This window comes from Channa argus, chromosome 14 (genome assembly GCF_033026475.1).
Source record: "Channa argus isolate prfri chromosome 14, Channa argus male v1.0, whole genome shotgun sequence".
NCBI lineage: Eukaryota > Metazoa > Chordata > Actinopteri > Anabantiformes > Channidae > Channa > Channa argus.
Window position 1 is genome coordinate 21,530,582 of NC_090210.1, and position 17,756 is coordinate 21,548,337.

The 17,756-nt window shown below is 42.6% G+C and overlaps 1 protein-coding gene across 1 annotated transcript; it reads right to left on the reverse strand.

The window, feature by feature from the left end:
* Positions 1-56: 56 nt before the first annotated feature.
* Positions 57-17,617, reverse strand: si:dkey-7l6.3 (zinc finger protein 236). Its single transcript, XM_067474692.1, has 12 exons — positions 17,154-17,617; positions 16,130-16,242; positions 15,668-15,785; positions 13,636-14,459; positions 12,656-12,662; positions 11,226-11,848; positions 9,471-9,531; positions 7,556-8,454; positions 5,019-5,556; positions 3,795-3,868; positions 3,603-3,690; positions 57-2,234 (listed from the first exon to the last, which is right to left on the reverse strand). The coding sequence occupies exons 1-12, from the start codon at positions 17,419-17,421 to the stop codon at positions 1,324-1,326; spliced, it is 4,524 nt and encodes a 1,507-aa protein (XP_067330793.1). The 5' UTR covers positions 17,422-17,617; the 3' UTR covers positions 57-1,323.
* Between the last annotated feature and the right edge of the window lie 139 nt (positions 17,618-17,756).

The window sequence follows — 17,756 nt, forward strand, 5'->3', positions numbered from 1 at the left end:
TACATAAAATCAATAAAATCTGTGTCACTGGACGCCATCATACAGCTGAGACAATACACAGCAGATGCTTTTATTGTAAAATAACCTGTCGCTAACTAAAAATAGTTGTCAATGACAGAATCACAAAATGTAAAAGTAACATTTGTTGTTTCTCTTTAAATACTCGACAATAATACAAAAACCCATATATACCAAACATACAGTTTACAGTATGGCCATTTACAAACAAAAGCTACAGATTTCCATGCAGTTTTTTTTTTTTCTTCATTCAGTTATCAGTAATAACTGTGGAGGTCCAGCTGTGGCACTATGAAGGTTTGGATTTGTACCTTGGAAATGTTGGTGAAGGAAGAGTAGCGTTTTTGAGCTAAAGCATCAGTCTGGTAAAAATAATTATGCATCTCCCAAACTTTTCAGGAAGACAAACCGCTGTGTTACAAACATGGCGATAATGCATTTGTTAAGACAGTTTAATGAACAACTGTCTGCAGCTTTTTGACTTGACCCACTGAGGAGCAAGCCCTCAGTGAAATCACCTGCTAAGCTGATTTCATAAAATGAGAACTTTTGGCTGGACACCCCAGACCTAGAAAGTGGGCGACTCGTTCTAAACCCACAGAAAATAACAACGCTGATATGAAAACATTTTAGATTTACATAAACATGTTTTCACCAGATGGCTACAAACTATAAAAAAAATAAAAAATTTCTGAGCAAAAGTTAAGACCACGGGCCTGAAATCTCACGCTTAGATTCACTCAAATACCGAAGTGACAGATACCTTGATCGATGTCTTTATAAGTCTGTGGAGGCAAGTGAATGCAACTTAAAGTTACAACATGCAACTTTTGGGACAACTAATCCCAACGGCATCCAAATGTGACACACAGCGTTCGGCCTTCTCCGATTGGTTAGAAGGTTGAGCCTCGCTCAAAAACCTTTAACTTTTAATGAAAATCTCAACACTGCTGCCAAGGCTGTTGTGCAGGTCTGTGTCACAGGAGGCTCTGACAGCACTTCCTTATGTTAGGTTATGGAGCAGATCTCTACTAGAAAGATTAAAATAAGTAACATGTTGTAACTTTAGAAAGACAAAATGATGTGGCAGGTGGCAAGAATGAATTAAACTGCATCATGGTTAAATCCTCTCCAAGAAACAACGTTTTGAAATGTTGCCCTAAAGAATGGCCACTGGGTTAAATCTCCACAGCAATCGAAGTACAGGTGCAGGAGAAAAGGTAATAAAAAGTTAAACAGCCGACTCATTGGAGTTTAGTCCCTCTTAGCATATGGGATAATTTCACTCAACGCCTCTGTCACATGTCACGGTGGTGTGGATGCAAAGTGTTTCTGTCCGCCGTGCACGGTGATGTGTCGGCGCAGGTGGCTGCCTGATATGAACGTCTTTCCGCAGTATGAACACCTGAACTGTTTACAGTCTGTGTGCACGGTCATGTGGACCTTGAGGGATCCCGACTGGGCGAAGCGTTTGCCGCAGTGGACGCAGCCGTAGCGTTTCTCTCCGGTGTGAACGCTCTGGTGGCGTTTCAGGTTGCTGGAGTCAGAGAAGCGTTTGCTGCAGAGCGCGCAGACGAACGGTTTCTCCCCTGTGTGGACCCTCATGTGGGTCTTCAGGTTCTTCAGACACGCCAGAGTTTTACCGCAGCAGTTACAAACAAAGGCCTTCTCTCCACTGTTCTCTCCGCTGTGGGTGGCAGCTCTGCTCACTCCACCCTGATGCCTCCACCCGTCCCTTCTGATGAAAGCATTTTGTCTTTCTGTCGCCTCTTTCCTTGGAGGGAGCGGTGGCTCCTCTGCACCTAATGGCCCCCTCTGCTGGTTGTCTGGGAACGCTGCAGGCCGCTGATGCTCTGCCACAGACAGACTCGCCTCACTGATGGTGAAAGGGAAGCTGGTGCTGCTGCTGCCTGAATCAGCTGTCACGCTCACGCTTGTGTTCAGTGCATAGGAGCAGCTTGGATCCTCACTCAGAGGATTGTGGGTAGGGCGAGAGCCATGTCGCAGCTGCGGCTCAAACATCAGACAATCGTAACTGCTGGTGTCTGACCTCTGGCTGGCGTTCAGCGTGTTTTGGACAGACATGGAAGTGGAACTGACTTCGCTGCTCATCCAGGACCGAGACGAGCCACTGCCTTCATCTGCTGCTTCCTGTTTTGTCAGCGGCTGCGAAGCCTCTATCTCCGTTGTCTGTCCTTCAACGACGCGACAGAAACCTACAGAGAAAAAAGACAGAAAAAGAAGAAATCACCGTTTGCTTTTTGCATCCGAACCAAATATTTAGCAAATTGCTTTGATACATGCATAGTTAACCTTACATTTTCCTTTTTAACACTACATTCAAATCAATAAGTACAATGAAACTACAGTTTCCCTGTGTACAGCCAGTGTTCTGCATGTTACGTATCAGAATCCATCCCAAACCGTCAACTGTAGAAAATCTAAATCAGACTTATTCAATGAATAATTATTGGTGCACGTCTTGGATGCTGACAGCCAAATTATACATCACCCACCAATTAAACTGCAAAAATAAGCAGTCCACATACACTAAGCAGGTTTCACAGGTATTGCCAAGTATAAACCTGATAAGCTGGAGCTGAACAGACCCAAAGAAGACACTCAGGAGAGTGACCGTCCACCAGTTAAGCTACAAGTAATCCCCAAAATAGTTAAACATTGATTATAACATTCGACATCACTTGTCCTAAACTGTATGTCTGGTGTGCACAGAAGACAGCAGCCTGAAGCCTTGTTTTGTCCCAAACCATATGCAACACCCCAGAGCAACATAAAAACCAAATTTAGAAACTTTTAAGTTCTTAAAAAGGGCTTCAAATATGTATTATTTTATAGATTTTTACTTCATTTTTCCTTCGACCCAATTAAGTTTCTTAACACTGAAAACTGCCCCCCATTGTTTTCTTAAGTCTAAGCTGATGTCTTCAAGTGTCCTGTTTGTCTCACATGGTGCCCAAAGATATCAGTTTATCCTCCGTCACTTAATGCAAAGTAGGACGTGATTTTTCCAGCACTTCACAGTTCACACACTGCCTGCACAGTCCCCTCAGATATGTTCAGGTATTAGATAGACTGACACATGGCCCTAAAACCTGCAGCTAACAACAAGAGCAATTCGGCCCAAGTGGACTTGGGTCCTTGGGTCCAAAAGTATGAAAGTGTAATGTTGACTAAAGCTGACGTTCAGTCTTATAAACCGTATGCGCTGTGCTTATTAACTAAAACTGATGAGGACGGACAGGATCAGGAATGAGGACATCAGAGGGACAGCTCATGTTAGATGTTTTGGAGATAAAGTCAGAGAGGCCAGATTGAGGTGGTTTGGACATGTTCAGAGGAGAAACTGTGAATATATCGGTAGAAGGATGCTGAGGTTGGAGCTGCCAGGCAGGAGGTCTAGAGGACGACCAAAGAGGACATTTATGGATGTAGTGAGGGAGGACATGAAGTTAGTTGGTGTGAGAGAAGAGGATGCAGAGGACAGAGTTAGATGGAGGCACATGATTCGCTGTGGAGACCCCTGAAAGAGAACAGCCCAAAGGACAAGAAGAAGAAGTACGTACTGTCCTGCTCAGACTGGGACCAGGACTCATCCTCGTCCTCCACTTTAATCACTGTGGTCGTCAGGTGGGCTGAATCAGCGGCCGAAGGCTAGAATCAAAGCATCGAGGAAGGCAAAAAAAAAAAAAACAGCTAAAACCAGGACTGGAGGCAGACGAGAAACAGTGTGTTACGCTCACTGTAATGTGCTTTACCCTCAGCTGTGTGGTGTCCAGTCCAGAGTCTGGGGGCTGCTCCTGGGGAGGCCCTCTGGACAGCACCACCTCACCTGGAAGACATGTTTCAGCCGTCATGTACAGAAATACAGCGGGTACGTGCACGTTTTAAAGAACAGGCAAATACAAAGAAGAAATGTCCGTGCATTTGGAAACATTTTTGCTCCATTTTCTTTTATTCTATTAGTTGTGTGTGTGTGTGTGTCTGTGTGTGTGTGCGCTTTTGATGGAAATTATGAATCTGCACTGCAATGCAAAGAGGAAATAGAGCGTGGTTAACACTCACAGACCTGTTAAATGTGTACATAGTTGTTTGCAGTACAAACAACAAACAACAACAAAGAAAAGGTTAATAATTTCCACTTCGAAGATTGTTATTTCATTCTTCTTCATAACCTTTAACGAAACATCTCTGCGACATAATCAAACAGCCCCGTGCTGTGCTAAAATAAAATTCAATCAACTACTTACTTGTACCTTGGAGTACGTTCTGAATTGATGCAAATAGGAAAATCATTGAAAGCATAAGGTCGCAGGTGCCTGAAAAGAGACTTTACGAGCTGTCGTCCCATCTAAGCGGGGTCTTTTTTTTTTTCCCATTCATTGTAGAAAACAACCCGATACTGGCAACCCACAAAATCTGATTAGCCTCCCCAGGTGCCGGACGGACACGGTGGTGGAACTGACCAAATCTGAGGCTGAAATAGTCACTAGCATTGTGAATAGATTCACAAATCTGTTTCTTATTATTTGTTTATGACTATTTGGAGTTAAAAATGGCAGATGGGTTACATGTCTGGCATTTCTGACATCGAACAAATACTTTATAAACATACTAACCTACTAATGTGCAGTTTATGTTTATCTAAAGGGTTTTTAGATTTGAGTTTGACACCTTTTTAAATCCTTTTCCAAATGTCCCACCCTATTTTGAGCGCGTGCCCCAGTTTGCCCCCCCAAGTAAAACATTTCTAGGTCAGCCCCTTGTAACAAGACCAAAGTGTTGTGCGTGTGGAGGATTATACACAACCTGGCAACCCAAAGCTCATCATTTATATTTAGCCTTAATATTATTATTACCTATAACTGCTCGCTATAGCATAACATGGAAAAGCAGTATATTATTTACTAATCAGTCCACGAACCACTGATTATAAACGCGTTATAACCGATGAAGGTATAGGTATAAATGTTGACGGCTACCCCCAGGTGTGCGGCTCCTCTTCGCCTCGTTGCCCGGGTGATGAACGGCCAGCTGAGCTCGAGCCCGGCCGCTCGCGGTTAGCAGCGCGGCGCCGCTGGCTGTGGTCGCGGCTCGCAGCGCGGTCGCGCGGGCGACTCGGAGCTCCATGAGCCGGAGCTTCCTCCGCAGCACCTCGTTCTCTTTGCGGCTCCGCGAGATCTCCAGCTGCAACACTGAATATCCGCTGTCCACGAGCTCACAGATCTCCGCCACCGCCGTGTTGGCCAGCACCTCCATGATGGAGGCCAGCTGCGCGTGGAAGGCGGCGGCCGGGGACATGCTTTCCTCCGCCACGTGCGTCTTTGTTTCAGCAGCACAACCCAAACCACCGGACCGTGGAAGGTAACACAGCAGAACCGCACGCGCCTCGTACCTGAACGCAGACTCCCACTTGGCGTAAACAGTGTCGACACAAACCAGGAAGTGATGCGAGGTTGAACGCGAAATACCAAAAGTGCGCATGTGCTGGGTTCCCCAAACTATTGTAGGTATAAAAACCTGAAAACGTTAAGGTGTCAGATAACAAACCGCAGTTTTAAATCGAAACTGTTTTTCTGGAGCTTTATAATTTTTAAAACACACTTTCATTATATAAACACATTTACACAAATGCGTAAATAGCTGATGATTTCTTTGTGATTAGTGTTTAGTATTTGTATGTAATTTGGTTGAAATGAAATTGTTTTTTTCTGTCGATCAGTTAATTCCCAAGCAAATGACCACGATGCTACCAAATCCTGTCTCACCCTCAAACCGTGAGAAAAACACTGCACATCTTACTCGTGTCCGTCTCGGTGTTGTTCCCTGTCCCTTTATTTCTGCTTAGGTTTTTCCTTGAACTCATTTTGTGACTATTTTTTTGCTTCACATTGTGGTGATTTAGCATCTGACTGTTGTTGTTTTCCATCTCTTTGTAGTCACGTGGTGGCTGTTTTGCAAATCTTTGGGGTCATTTTCCATGTCTGTGTTGCAGTTTTCTGAAAACACAGAAAAATGTTGGCCTTTCGTTCATTGTCTTCCGTCTGCTTTCTTCTTTAGCCCAACCATCAGCCCAAGCCCCTAAAAAATTTTAGAACAATATAAATCTCATGTTTGAGAAAATAGAACCAGGTAATCTGCAGGATTAAAAAAAACGTATCAATATTGTTGTTTCTGTTAATTGTTCCCCCAGGACATCTAACAGTGACACATAATAAACTATAAATGAAACCCTCCTCTGTTCCACAGAAGAAATACTGCATCTCTTAGCTGACATTTTTGTGACCTTCTCTTTTTTTGTTTTCTATTTGTGGTCATTTTGTGGTTTTACTTGTCTTTGAAGTCCATGTGGGATTGTTCTGCTTCTGTGTCTGCTCATTTTACATCTGTCTGTTGCTGCTTTCAATCTCTTCTGAGAGGAAAAATGTCCACTGCAGTTTTCCACAAGCTCCTACTCCCTTACACAGAAACAACACTACATATTGTTATTGTCATTTTGCGATCTTTTCGTATCTTTGCTTTAATCTTCTTTCTTGTTTCAGTCACGTTATGGTTATTTTGTATCCCTTTCTTTTTCTCTCTCTCTCTTTGCAGTTGTCTCTTTGTCTTTCTTGCTGAGTCTTTTAGACATGATGGTGGATTTATATCACTTTAAGATGTCTTGGTTCTTTTGTATTTGGTTGCTGTTATTTTCAACTTCTTTTTCATGCATTTTATTGATATGCAGTTAGTTTTTTTTTTTTTTTTTTTTTTTGCCGTCTCTTTGGTCTTTTGACTTTTACTGGCGTTGGCGACATCAGTAAAGAACATCATAAACTTTTGTCTTCATCACAACATTTTTCTTTCAAATTAATTTCCATGTATGTCAGGTGAACAAAATTTTAATTCTTTGAAAAACCATCACGTTTAAAGAAAACAACATCAAAATAAAATTTCTTAAACACCAACTCCGGTCCTAATCAAGCAAATCCCCCCTCTGAACATTTTCCTTTCCATTTTGAACAATGCTTTTAATTGCCTTCAACTACTCGTGTGAAATTTTAATTCTGAGAACACACAACTACGATCACAGCGACAAGACCTGATACAAAGCTTGTTTTACTTGTTTTATTAATAAGAATGACACAAACTGCATATTATAAAGTATCTTGCTTTTTACACAAGCATCAACCATTTTTTGGGTAAAATTTTTAATGTGTATACAAGATGTGAAAGCAAATTTATAGAGCTTGTTGTTGTTTGTTTGTTTTTTTTTTGCTTAAAATATTTAGGTAATTTGCCAGTTGATTGTCTGGTCTATAAAACATAAAGTGTGTCTTCAAATATAGTGTTTTCTCTAATGGACACCTCAAAAAAGAAGGAAAACAGCAAACCGTCAAAGAAACTAGAACCATAAAGTCTTTTTAGGTTTAAAAATGAGAAATTATTTCACTCAAAAGGCAAATTTTTCTACACGTATACCTATGAGTAAAAATATCTACAGTCCAGTGCACAGTGACTTCACATTCTCATTCATTTAGACGGTAGTGTGACATTTCTTCATGTGTAACTTCAGGCTGTATTTGACAATGAAGCTCCTGGGGCAGAGTCTGCAGGCGTACGGCCGCTCTCCTGAGTGTACACTCAGGTGCGACTTCAGGTGAGCCGACTGGGTGAACTTCTTGCCGCATTGGCTGCAGGTGAACGGCCTCTCGCCCGTGTGGATCCGCATGTGAACGTCCAGGTTCTGAGACGTGGCATATGTCTTGTTGCAGATGGAGCATATGAAGCGCTTCCCCCGGGTACCGGTGCTCAGCTGTTCGTTACAGAGCTGAGCCCGACCTGTTTGGTCCCTGTAGAGGGTAAAGTTCATCACGTCAGAGTCCTTGTATTCAAAAGCAGAGTTGCTGCTTTCAGACAGCTGGCCTGAGACACTGACCAGCTTGAGGCCAAATGCATCGTCCACATTTTCATTTTGCTGAAACTGAGGGAAAGACATCTGACTGCTCGACTGTTTGGTCCATGTGAGACTGAGATCCATTTCTGCTCTGTTAGGAGACTCGATCGCAGCGCTGTTACTGAAATATGTCTGTCTGTTAGCGGTTGGAGAAACCAGTGAACATTCTTGCAACAGATGGACGTCTGGATCCATTTGTGAGGGGTAGGAACCAACCGAATCGTCGGCCTCCATGTCGTCGTTGCTGAGCCGACTGGAACAGCCTGGCTCACTGCGAGGTGAGTCCACACTGTACACGGTCATATTCTTCTTCTGCACGCCTGCAGTCAGTTTGGATGTTTTCACTGTGGGCTGCTCATAACCCTGATGGTTCGAGTCCTCTTTGTTTCTCGCCCAGCGTTTCCTTGTGCACCGTTGGGTCTGAGTTGGTGTGACGGCCTCTCTGGCCCCAGCCATCGCTCCGTCTGCAGGAGTTTGGTTTTCTGAAAGAAAAGACGAAATTCATCTTCACTAAGTTAGATATTTCCTTTGCTCTACACTACATTCTCCAAAACTAGCTGTCACTCTTCGTTGGAATTCCCAGAATTATACACCAAGAACACCTGACTTGATGTAAGTGTTGTGAACATGGCAGCCTCTCAAGAGTCCCAGACCTCATTGCCTACTAAACAGCAGGTAAAAGTGTAAACTACCTTTCCTATTCCTGACTTTTTGAGTGTAAACATTGGTTTATTGTGGTTCAGACGTCAAAATCTAAAAAAACCAAAGCTACTTCAAATGAAGATACTGGGAATTGATGACACCGACGACACGTTGTGAATAAAAAATCTGTCCTGACAGTCACAGGTAACATAAACCCTTCTTCGTGGACCTCAGCCAAGCAAGCACAAAAACTGGTTTCCGACCCCTCTGGCACCGTTCGCATTGAGTTCTAGCTTCTACCCTCTGGCAGGACGTACAGGTGCCTCTAATACAGAGCACTCATTTATTGCAGCTTGTATTGGGACCAAGAACAACAGCTAGCTATAAGCATAACAAGAATTAGCAACATCCAATTTACGGATGCTTCTCATAAAACATCTGTACCCTAAAACTTTTGTGAGAGAAATGCTAAAAGCTAATCAAATCATCTATTCAACACGCATAAAGAACATGGATATTTTCTTGCAGTCCCCTTCCATTGCTGCAATGATTTATTTTTAGCAAAGTTGTTAATAAGAAACACTTTTCAACTGTTCAAGTCTAAAACGGACTGTTTTGCATTCTGCTGACCTTAATCTGCAGATTTCTTGCAGCCTTTCTGACTGAGATGAGACCAGACCAGCTTTTCTGTCATCTACCAGTTTGACCGGCGATGATTGCACTAGCAGTAAGTGCGAGTATAACAGATTTACAGCATGTTTTTTGTGTTTTCTTTAAAAACTTGACTTGTGTTTTAATTTTTAGTGTTCATATAACCGGTAAACGCCTGTCTGTGAGTTTGCTCTTTGCCACTCACCTTCCTCAAAGGTGTCATTATTGTCTGAGTCTTCATCCTTGATCAGCACCACCTCTGGAAGCTGCAGGAACCAGGAGATGACGAATTAAAGTCTTTCTATCACATCAGATGATCAGCATTCAAATTTCAGCTTCAAATTAACTACACAAACTACAGTTGAGTACAGAGAACAGGTGGGTAATGTTTTGTTACATATTCATGTTTATTAAAGTAAAGTAAACCTCCTTTGACTCGTTGAATCAAAGCTGCAACAAAGATTAAGCTATGGCCGTGTAAAGTACCAAACCTATGCAAATGCAAATAACATGGTCAATTTAGGTAGAACGTTGTGACCCTGGCCGTAGGTGTGGTTTTAATTCCATCACGTAAAGTAAATTATCACATTATCTCCAAAATGACCTGTTGGCTTCACGAGACAATGATATAATTAACATGTTATCACTAAAAAACTGCCTTCAGCCCAAGTTAACAAGTCCGAGATAAAACTGAATAACAAACTGTTATCTTGAGACAACTGATGGACATCACCATGACAACGTGCACAAAGCATGTGAAGAAGGCTGCGGCAGAGATAAGGAGATAATTAACTTCTGATCTAGAGATTATATGAGATTAAAAAAAGTATTGGATTTTTTAAAATTGCACTGATCGGTACAGATCAGCCACGACATTAATACTGGTCCACATCCACACAGACCCTTATGCAGAAAAATGTGATACGCTGTGTGCAAAGCTAGTCGAAGTATACAAACTTGATAATTAAGTAAAAGTGCGAGTCTTGGCCTAAAGAAATCCTCCCTACAAGTAAGAATTCAATTATTTTACTCAAGTAAAAGTAATAAGCAGATTGTACATTTTATTTAAAGTACAATAATATAGTATTCCACAAGAAAGAAAAACTGATTGTGGTAAGTATCACAAAACATGTACAGTAATTAATAAAAATAGGAGCAAAAGGTCGCTGTTGGTTAAGGTGGAGCTGATTTTAACCTCTTTTAGTGCTGACAGGTGGTTAACCTATAATAATGCATCAGCATTTATGTATTATGGCAACAAAGCCATTTCCCAAATTGAAAGTTTTCATTTTATTCTGCACTGTGGAGCAGAGTTTGGCCACTGTCACTCCAAACACAAATGCTCCTTCACCCCATAAAGCCCCACCGTCAGTCATCCATTACCCCCTGATCATTACAAATCATACCCAGTATCCCAGAGAGACAAAGTCCCTGGGCAAGACACTGAACCCCTAACAGCCCATCCCCCCTCCCCAGCTGTGCAGTGCCGGTCCAAGCCCGGCAGAAATTGGGGAGGGTTGCGTCAGGAAGGGCATCCGGTTTAAAAACTGTGCCAAAACAACATGCGGAAAATGTCTATGGGAACTAAGGGGATAAGCCGAAAGGACAAAAAAAAAACAACCAAAAAAAACACACAAAACAGTAGCAGTGTGACAAATGTCCATGTAGAAAATGAAAAATTTACTTTAAAAAAAATTAAATGCACCTTAATTGGAGTAATTAAGAGAACTAGACAACAATGCATCAGTCATTATGATGGAACTGATACATGGGGCAGTTTTGTGGGTGGCGCATTTTGACACTATTGTCTTGATTATTCTTTAATAGTAACATTATTAACATTATCAATCGCAGACTTTTAAATAAAGGACCTGGATGCTTCCTCCACCACAGATAAGAACCAAATAAGGACAAACTATTAACGCAGGAGAAGAAGGACCCAGCCGGGCTGCATGTTTACCTCCTCCCGCACCAGCACAGCAACTCCTGCGTCTCCTCCAGCGGCAGCCGCGGTGCCTCCGCCGCCGCCGTCCCGCTGCTGCTGCTGCTGCGGTGTTTCCGCTCGCTGCGCGACCTCCGGTTCGGTCGCCGTCTCGCCCCCACTACTCCCCCGGACCACGATTGACTCGATGAGGTGTAGCTTCTTCTTCAGGTCCTCGTTCTCCTTGTGGCTCCGGGTGATCTCCATTTGGAGCACCGCGTAGCCCTCATCCACCACCTCGCAGATCTCCGCCACTGCCGCTTTGGTCAGCGCTCCCATGATGACGGACAACTGCTCGTGGAGACCTTTGCTCCATAATACGGACATTCCGCCGCTCGTCAGGAAACCAAACCGGGCCAAGCTCCCCCTAAAGGACCACACGGAGCTCCAGCGGGGCTCAGAACACGCGGCGATGTCGGTGATCGAACCGCAGCCTGAATCTTTTGGAGTATCAAAGCTGCCCGTGTTCGATATAAAGCAGGAGAAATTATTTTTCTTTTTCCGCCCGAAGCGCACTTCCGGAAAAAACACTACAAACTTCAAAATAAGAGTCTTGCTTTTACAAGCCAAGAGAGGTACAGGAAATAACTGATTAAAACCATCTTAATGGGAAGAATACAGATAATAAAACATCTTTCTATAAAAATTCAAACAGTATAGGATATGAAGGGTTAATATATAGAGTAAACCTGTTGTGTAAATAGGTAGATGGGGAAAAATATTAAAAAGCAGAACAACTTGGTTACAAAATAAATAGGAGGAAACACAGTTTCCTCTAAAAACTAGGTTAAAGTTAATGAGTAGAAAAGTAGAAAATTAAAGTAAATTAGTACAATAAAAAAGTGGAATGAATTGGCTAATTAAAAAGATATGTATATTGTAATTTCTTGTTTTCATAGTTTCCATCCGAACTGATTCCAGCATATTCATGTTCATGTTCATCCATGCGTGTGTTTTAAAAAGTTTCTATTGTATTGTGTGCATGTGGAAAGGCTGTCTTTCTGTTTTAACAGTGAGCAGGGTTCACGTGCATGTCCATTACTCGGATTATATATGGGAAAACAAGCAATGAGACAGAAGTAGAGGGATGCATTGGTTTGGTGAGAAACTGGTCTCCCATCAACCTTTTTCTAAAGCCCAATTTTCTTTCCCCCATGACAAGAGAAAATACTTTCTTCTGATTGGCCGAGAGGTGTACGCAAAACATAATTATACAATGATGCTTCTGGATCTTAACTGACTAGTGAGATTAACCCAACTATGATGTTAAAGTGATTAAAAAACAATTTTAAAACATGGAAGAGAATTTAAACACAGATTCGGTCTCATTTAAGATAAAGAACAGCGGTAAAGGCTCAGCTACAACAAAGCTACAACCATCGAATGATTAAAATGTTTATTTAAGTTACTTAAATTCTGAGTAAGGACAGCTTCAGAATGTCTTCTAAATTAGACTTTTTGGTGAGATTGTTTTATGAACTCCTATTTCAAAGACCAAGAATGAAACTTAAACCTTGGAAGTAGGACAAACAGACAGAACAGCTGAAAAAGAAGAGTTGTAAATGCCACATCAGTTCTTTTGGTTACGAAAACTTTTTTTTTTCCCATTCTTTTACTTATCAACACTTTTAATTATTAACCTAAATCTGTGTTATTATTTTTATACATTACTGCAATTGGCATGACACTAATTATTTAGATGTTTTATAGAAAAAGTTCACCATTTATAATATATATATGTATTATATAAATATAATTTTTAATTATATTACATTATTATATATTATATTACACAATTATAATCTGCAAATAAAATGAGATTACAGCAAATACAGCATTAATTCGAATTAACTAACTAGAGCCAGACATGAGAAAAGGTCTTTCTACACTACTGATGGGTGTCACGATACAATACAGCAAACGTTACGTGAATGTGCATCTATGATGGGACTGAAACACTAGATGAAACGGGCTCTTAATCCGCCATTGCACACTTTTTTTAATTGCAGATATACACCGACCAATTAACATTTGCATGCTCCTCACAGGTGTCATTAGTCGACAGGAATCATTTTCACTTGGCATAACTACTGGAAAACAGGCCATATTCCTTTTTGAGGTAAGAATAGATCTGGATGGGTTTGTGGTCTCATTATGCTGCTTTACCAAGGCAGTTTGGTTAGTGAAAAATGTGCAAAAATTAAAACCGCACCTGTTCTTCTAAAACCCTTTTACAAAGGCCTTGGAATTAAAAAAAAAAAAGTTGAGTAACAGCTGGAAGGTTCTGGTCTATCACAGTTTAGAGCTCATCGCAGTTTCCTCTGTATTGTGCAATACCATGAGTGCATATGTATTTTACCACAGTGTCCATGTCTCAGTGGAGTTAAACAGGAGCAGCTCCCTGCTCAGACAGATGGTGTTTCTGCTGATGGATCCTCAGGTTCTGCTTACCAGCAAATCTTTTCCCACAGTGCTCGCAGGCGAACGGCCGCTCTCCGGTGTGGACGCTCTGGTGCGTCTTCAGGTGCCCCGACTGCGTGAAGCGCTTCCCGCACTGGGCACAGCTGTAGGGCCGCTCCCCAGTGTGAACGCGCACATGCGTGTCCAGGCCCCGCGACGACGTGAAGCATTTGCCGCAGTAGCTGCAGACGAAGCGCCTGTCCCTGCAGTACCTGTTCAGGTCCAGGGGGTCCAGTCTGGAGCCGCCGATGCCCAGTGACAAGGAGAAGTTTGCAGCATTCATGTCTGATACTTTGTCCAAGTGTGCTGGGTGGTGGTCTGGTTTGAGGTATGGCCGATGAGGCACAGGCACCATGCTTGGCAGGCCCTGATTGGACCACGAGGAGCACAGATCCAGCTCTGTGTCATAGGGAAGTGAACTGATCAGAGACACACCCTGCTTCAGCTCAGAAGCCCCAAGCAGCGATGCTGGGCTTCCCCCACACCTGAGGAGGAACGGCTTCCTTGACGGCGCTGCATATTGAACTTCTGAGTCCGACTCTGATGCCAAGTCAAACACAACATCCGATGAACTGCTCTCTGTGCCCCTTCCAGGGCCCGGAGACCCTGGTGCACTGTGAGACCCCCGCTGCTCCACTTGTTCTGACAGTTCATTACAGTGCGGATCCCATGGCCTTATATCTGCTGAGGTGGAGAAAATTGTCCCAGGGGGTCCGTCACTGTCATCTGCTTCTGATGGCTGCACCTCTGTCCCTTCAGACAAAAAAGAAACGAAAACTTTAGCAACTTTTAAACGGGTGATTTAGCATTTACCAAGACTCATGTGAACCTCACCGTTTCACAACAGTGCGTCAGCACATGAATCAAATCAAGAAAAACAAGTGACTGATGACGTCTGAAGCTTTAAATAACACCAGCGCTTCAGAAAGATTAATGGAGTTCAATACATAGAAATTGATTTTCCTGCTAATACAGTCTGCAGGTGCTGCAGTGCTTCAAGCTGATGCATCAAAGCTTTGATCTTTTTTTTTCAGCACAAATAGACAGAAAACCACAAAGCTTCTTCCACTCATGAATTGTATGCACTTAAAAAAAAAAAATGTCTGCATTCTTTCTTGGATTACAGACTGCAGACATTGCTACACTGACAGACATAGAGGGCACGTTGTGGGCGACACTACATCTTACTTTCTCACGCTAAGAGGAGCAGAAATAAAAAAGCAGCGCAACATAACTTGTTAACCAACCGCATCTTTCAGTTCACAAAGGTGACGAAGTGTGAACTGGTTTAAAAATATCACAGCTGCATGTGTGGCCTCGTCAAAAGGTTCTTTGCACGTTTGCTTTTCTGGCTTGTTCTTTCGCAATGTGCTCTCTGTAAGTCATCCTTCCTCCAAGACCATTTGAATCTATCTTCCCAAAAAGCCTGCTGTTTAAAAGGAAGCTTCAGATGTGAATGGTGCCCAAAGTACCTGCAACTGCATAACCTCTAAACATCCCATTGATACAGGGTTTTCTGCTGTTAGTCCACATGCTGTTTTGCAGAGTCTCAAAGATTTAAAACATGGAATCTGTGAGCACAGGCCGGCAGAACAGCACCAGGAGCTGTTGAGGTGAGACATTACAAGGTAATGCACTTAAAATACACACTCTTAGAAACGCCAGCCTGTGATTGGGATAACACTTGCTTTGAATTGGGACTTTGGGAATTTGCATACAACTTAAGTAGAAAACTGCTGGACTGTTGAAAATACCTGTTTTCAGTCGCTGAACAAGCCTGGTTACAAAACGGACACTGTTGGTGTAAAAACGACCTTAAACCTGTTCCCATGTTCTTTCTATTCATGTTCATCCATGTTCTTCCTGTTTTGTGCTCACGGGTTTATTTTCTAGGCTGATTTGTGGCAGTAAACGGTTCCTGGATTATGCCGCCTATAATCAGTCTGGTTGCTTTTCATTACCATCCTCCTTGAGCAACAGCTCGCCGGTGCCAGCATTGCTGTGAACCTCCTCCTTTGCCGCCTCCTCTTTTATCAAAACTTGGTCACTTGGCTCCTGTGCAGCTGCTGAACCAGCATCCTGAGAACAGAAAACACATAGCTGTGGTTTAATCGCCTTTTGGGGACTAGTAAAAAATGTGCAAAAACCAAACTCATAATTCATGTAAAAAAAATGTAACGTAATCTTCAGATGTATAAAGAAAAATATTATTATACTGTTTTCTCACATATGAGAAGCTGGAAACAGTAAATATTCGGGTTTGTTGCTCTAAGAAATTACATTATTAGTCTTCAAACACAGTAACGCACACTGGACCTTTGTCTATGTAATTTGATGATTGATAAATATTATCCACACAGACTACAGAGAAGAAATGTTATAACCCTAATGATGGACCTGTGCTGTTCACCGCTGGCTCTCACCTCTTTGGTTTCAGCGTTCACCTCTGATGTCATCTCTAACGCTCTGACCCATCCGCTTCTTTTGAGAGCTGCTTTTGGCGGTTTGGCACCCGCTCCAGTTGATGAGGTGCGTTCTGGGTGAAAAAATGAAAAATTAAAAAATCATGTTGAACCAGAAGGACATATGGTGCTGCCTGGTGTAATTCCAGGTTTCACTGCAAGTACAGCGTCTTTCCACTAAGGACACTTTCTTTGATGAAAGATCTTTTACTGTTGTAAAAATAGTGGATGATTCAGTAATAACGATAAACAATCATGCATTTGTTGATAATAATTTATGTTAGTAATAGTGATCTGCAATGTAACTAAAGTTATCAAATACATGTAGTTTAATAAACAGTATAATATTTGGTTATGGAATATAGTGGAGTATAAGAAAAGAGTAACAAAACGTGGCAATATTCCAAAAAACATACTTAAAGTCAACTATATGATTCGTTTCTAGCATCTTCACTTCTCAAAATGTGGTTCATGTTGTAAACCTGAAAGGAACTGAAACTTGCTTCAGTATAATAAGATCTAACCTTTATTTAGCTTTACATGTGCACAATGTTTTCTTTTCGGATTTTTTTTTTTTTTTTTTTTTTCAATTCGGGAAAAAGTTCCATCAGAAGAAAGGGGCAACCTTCAACCAGCCGAAACGTTCTGAGTAAAATAATCCAGTGGCCGTGAAAAGCGAAAACGTCCAAAAGTTATCGTTTAGTTCAGGTTGAAGTTTGTAAGCCGAATTTATAAATGACCCTAGAGATGGATCTATAAATGATAAGGAGACAACCCCTTTATTTGAATTTTGCGAAAGACCAGTGGAAACTTTTTATAACCACTTGTCTAACGAAGTTCGGCCTGTTTCTATACATGCGGAGCGTTCAGACCTTTCATTAGCACCATCGTCGGCGTCACGGAGGCGCCACGGACGGAGACACTGGGTGAATCCCAAATCAATTAAAGCCCGGAGGGGGGGTACCCGGGGCCCCCCAAAACTCACCGACAGTGAAATCCAGCTGCCCCCCGTCGGCCTCCTCATAATCGACATCCAACATCGCGGCGTTTCCCCGCTGTCCCCTGGCGATGATGGTCTCGATCAGCTCCAGCTTCCTCCTCAGCGCCCCGTTCTCCTTGCGGCTCCGGGTGATCTCCAGCTGCAACACGGCGTAGCTGTCATCCACCAGCTCGCAGATCTCCGTCACGGCCGCTTTGGTCAGCGCCTCCATGATGGATGTCAACTGAGAGTGAAACGCCTTGCAACTCGTCATGTTGAGCGCACGTAAAACGACGAAAATGGACAAAACGTTAGATGAACATCAGCAAACGGGAACCGTTCGGGGGAAGAGGAGAACGCCCGGGGAGCTGATGGCAGTGACTTTGTTGTTGTTTACGCCGATCGGAGAGCGACCCGACTGGTGCACACGGATTGATGCTGCGGTTAATCGCAGTTATTTGTTGTTGGTCGGTTGTCTCCTCCTCAGCGTGTCGTTCACCTACTTCCGCAATGCCACTTTCAAAATAAAACTTTGGGGTGACTCGCGGGCCACGCTGCTTTCGTGGACACCTAGTGAACTATACTTTTACTTTCATAGTCTTAAAAACT

Coding starts and splice junctions, on each gene's coding strand:
- si:dkey-7l6.3 (XM_067474692.1), bottom strand. CDS start 17,421: ATGACGAGTTGCAAGGCGTTTCACTCTCAGTTGACATCCATCATGGAG. Junction 14,460..15,667: donor GCTGTTGCTCAAGGAGGATG/GTAATGAAAAGC, acceptor TTTTGTCTGAAG/GGACAGAGGTGCAGCCATCA. Junction 9,532..11,225: donor CTGTGCTGGTGCGGGAGGAG/GTAAACATGCAG, acceptor TGGTTCCTGCAG/CTTCCAGAGGTGGTGCTGAT.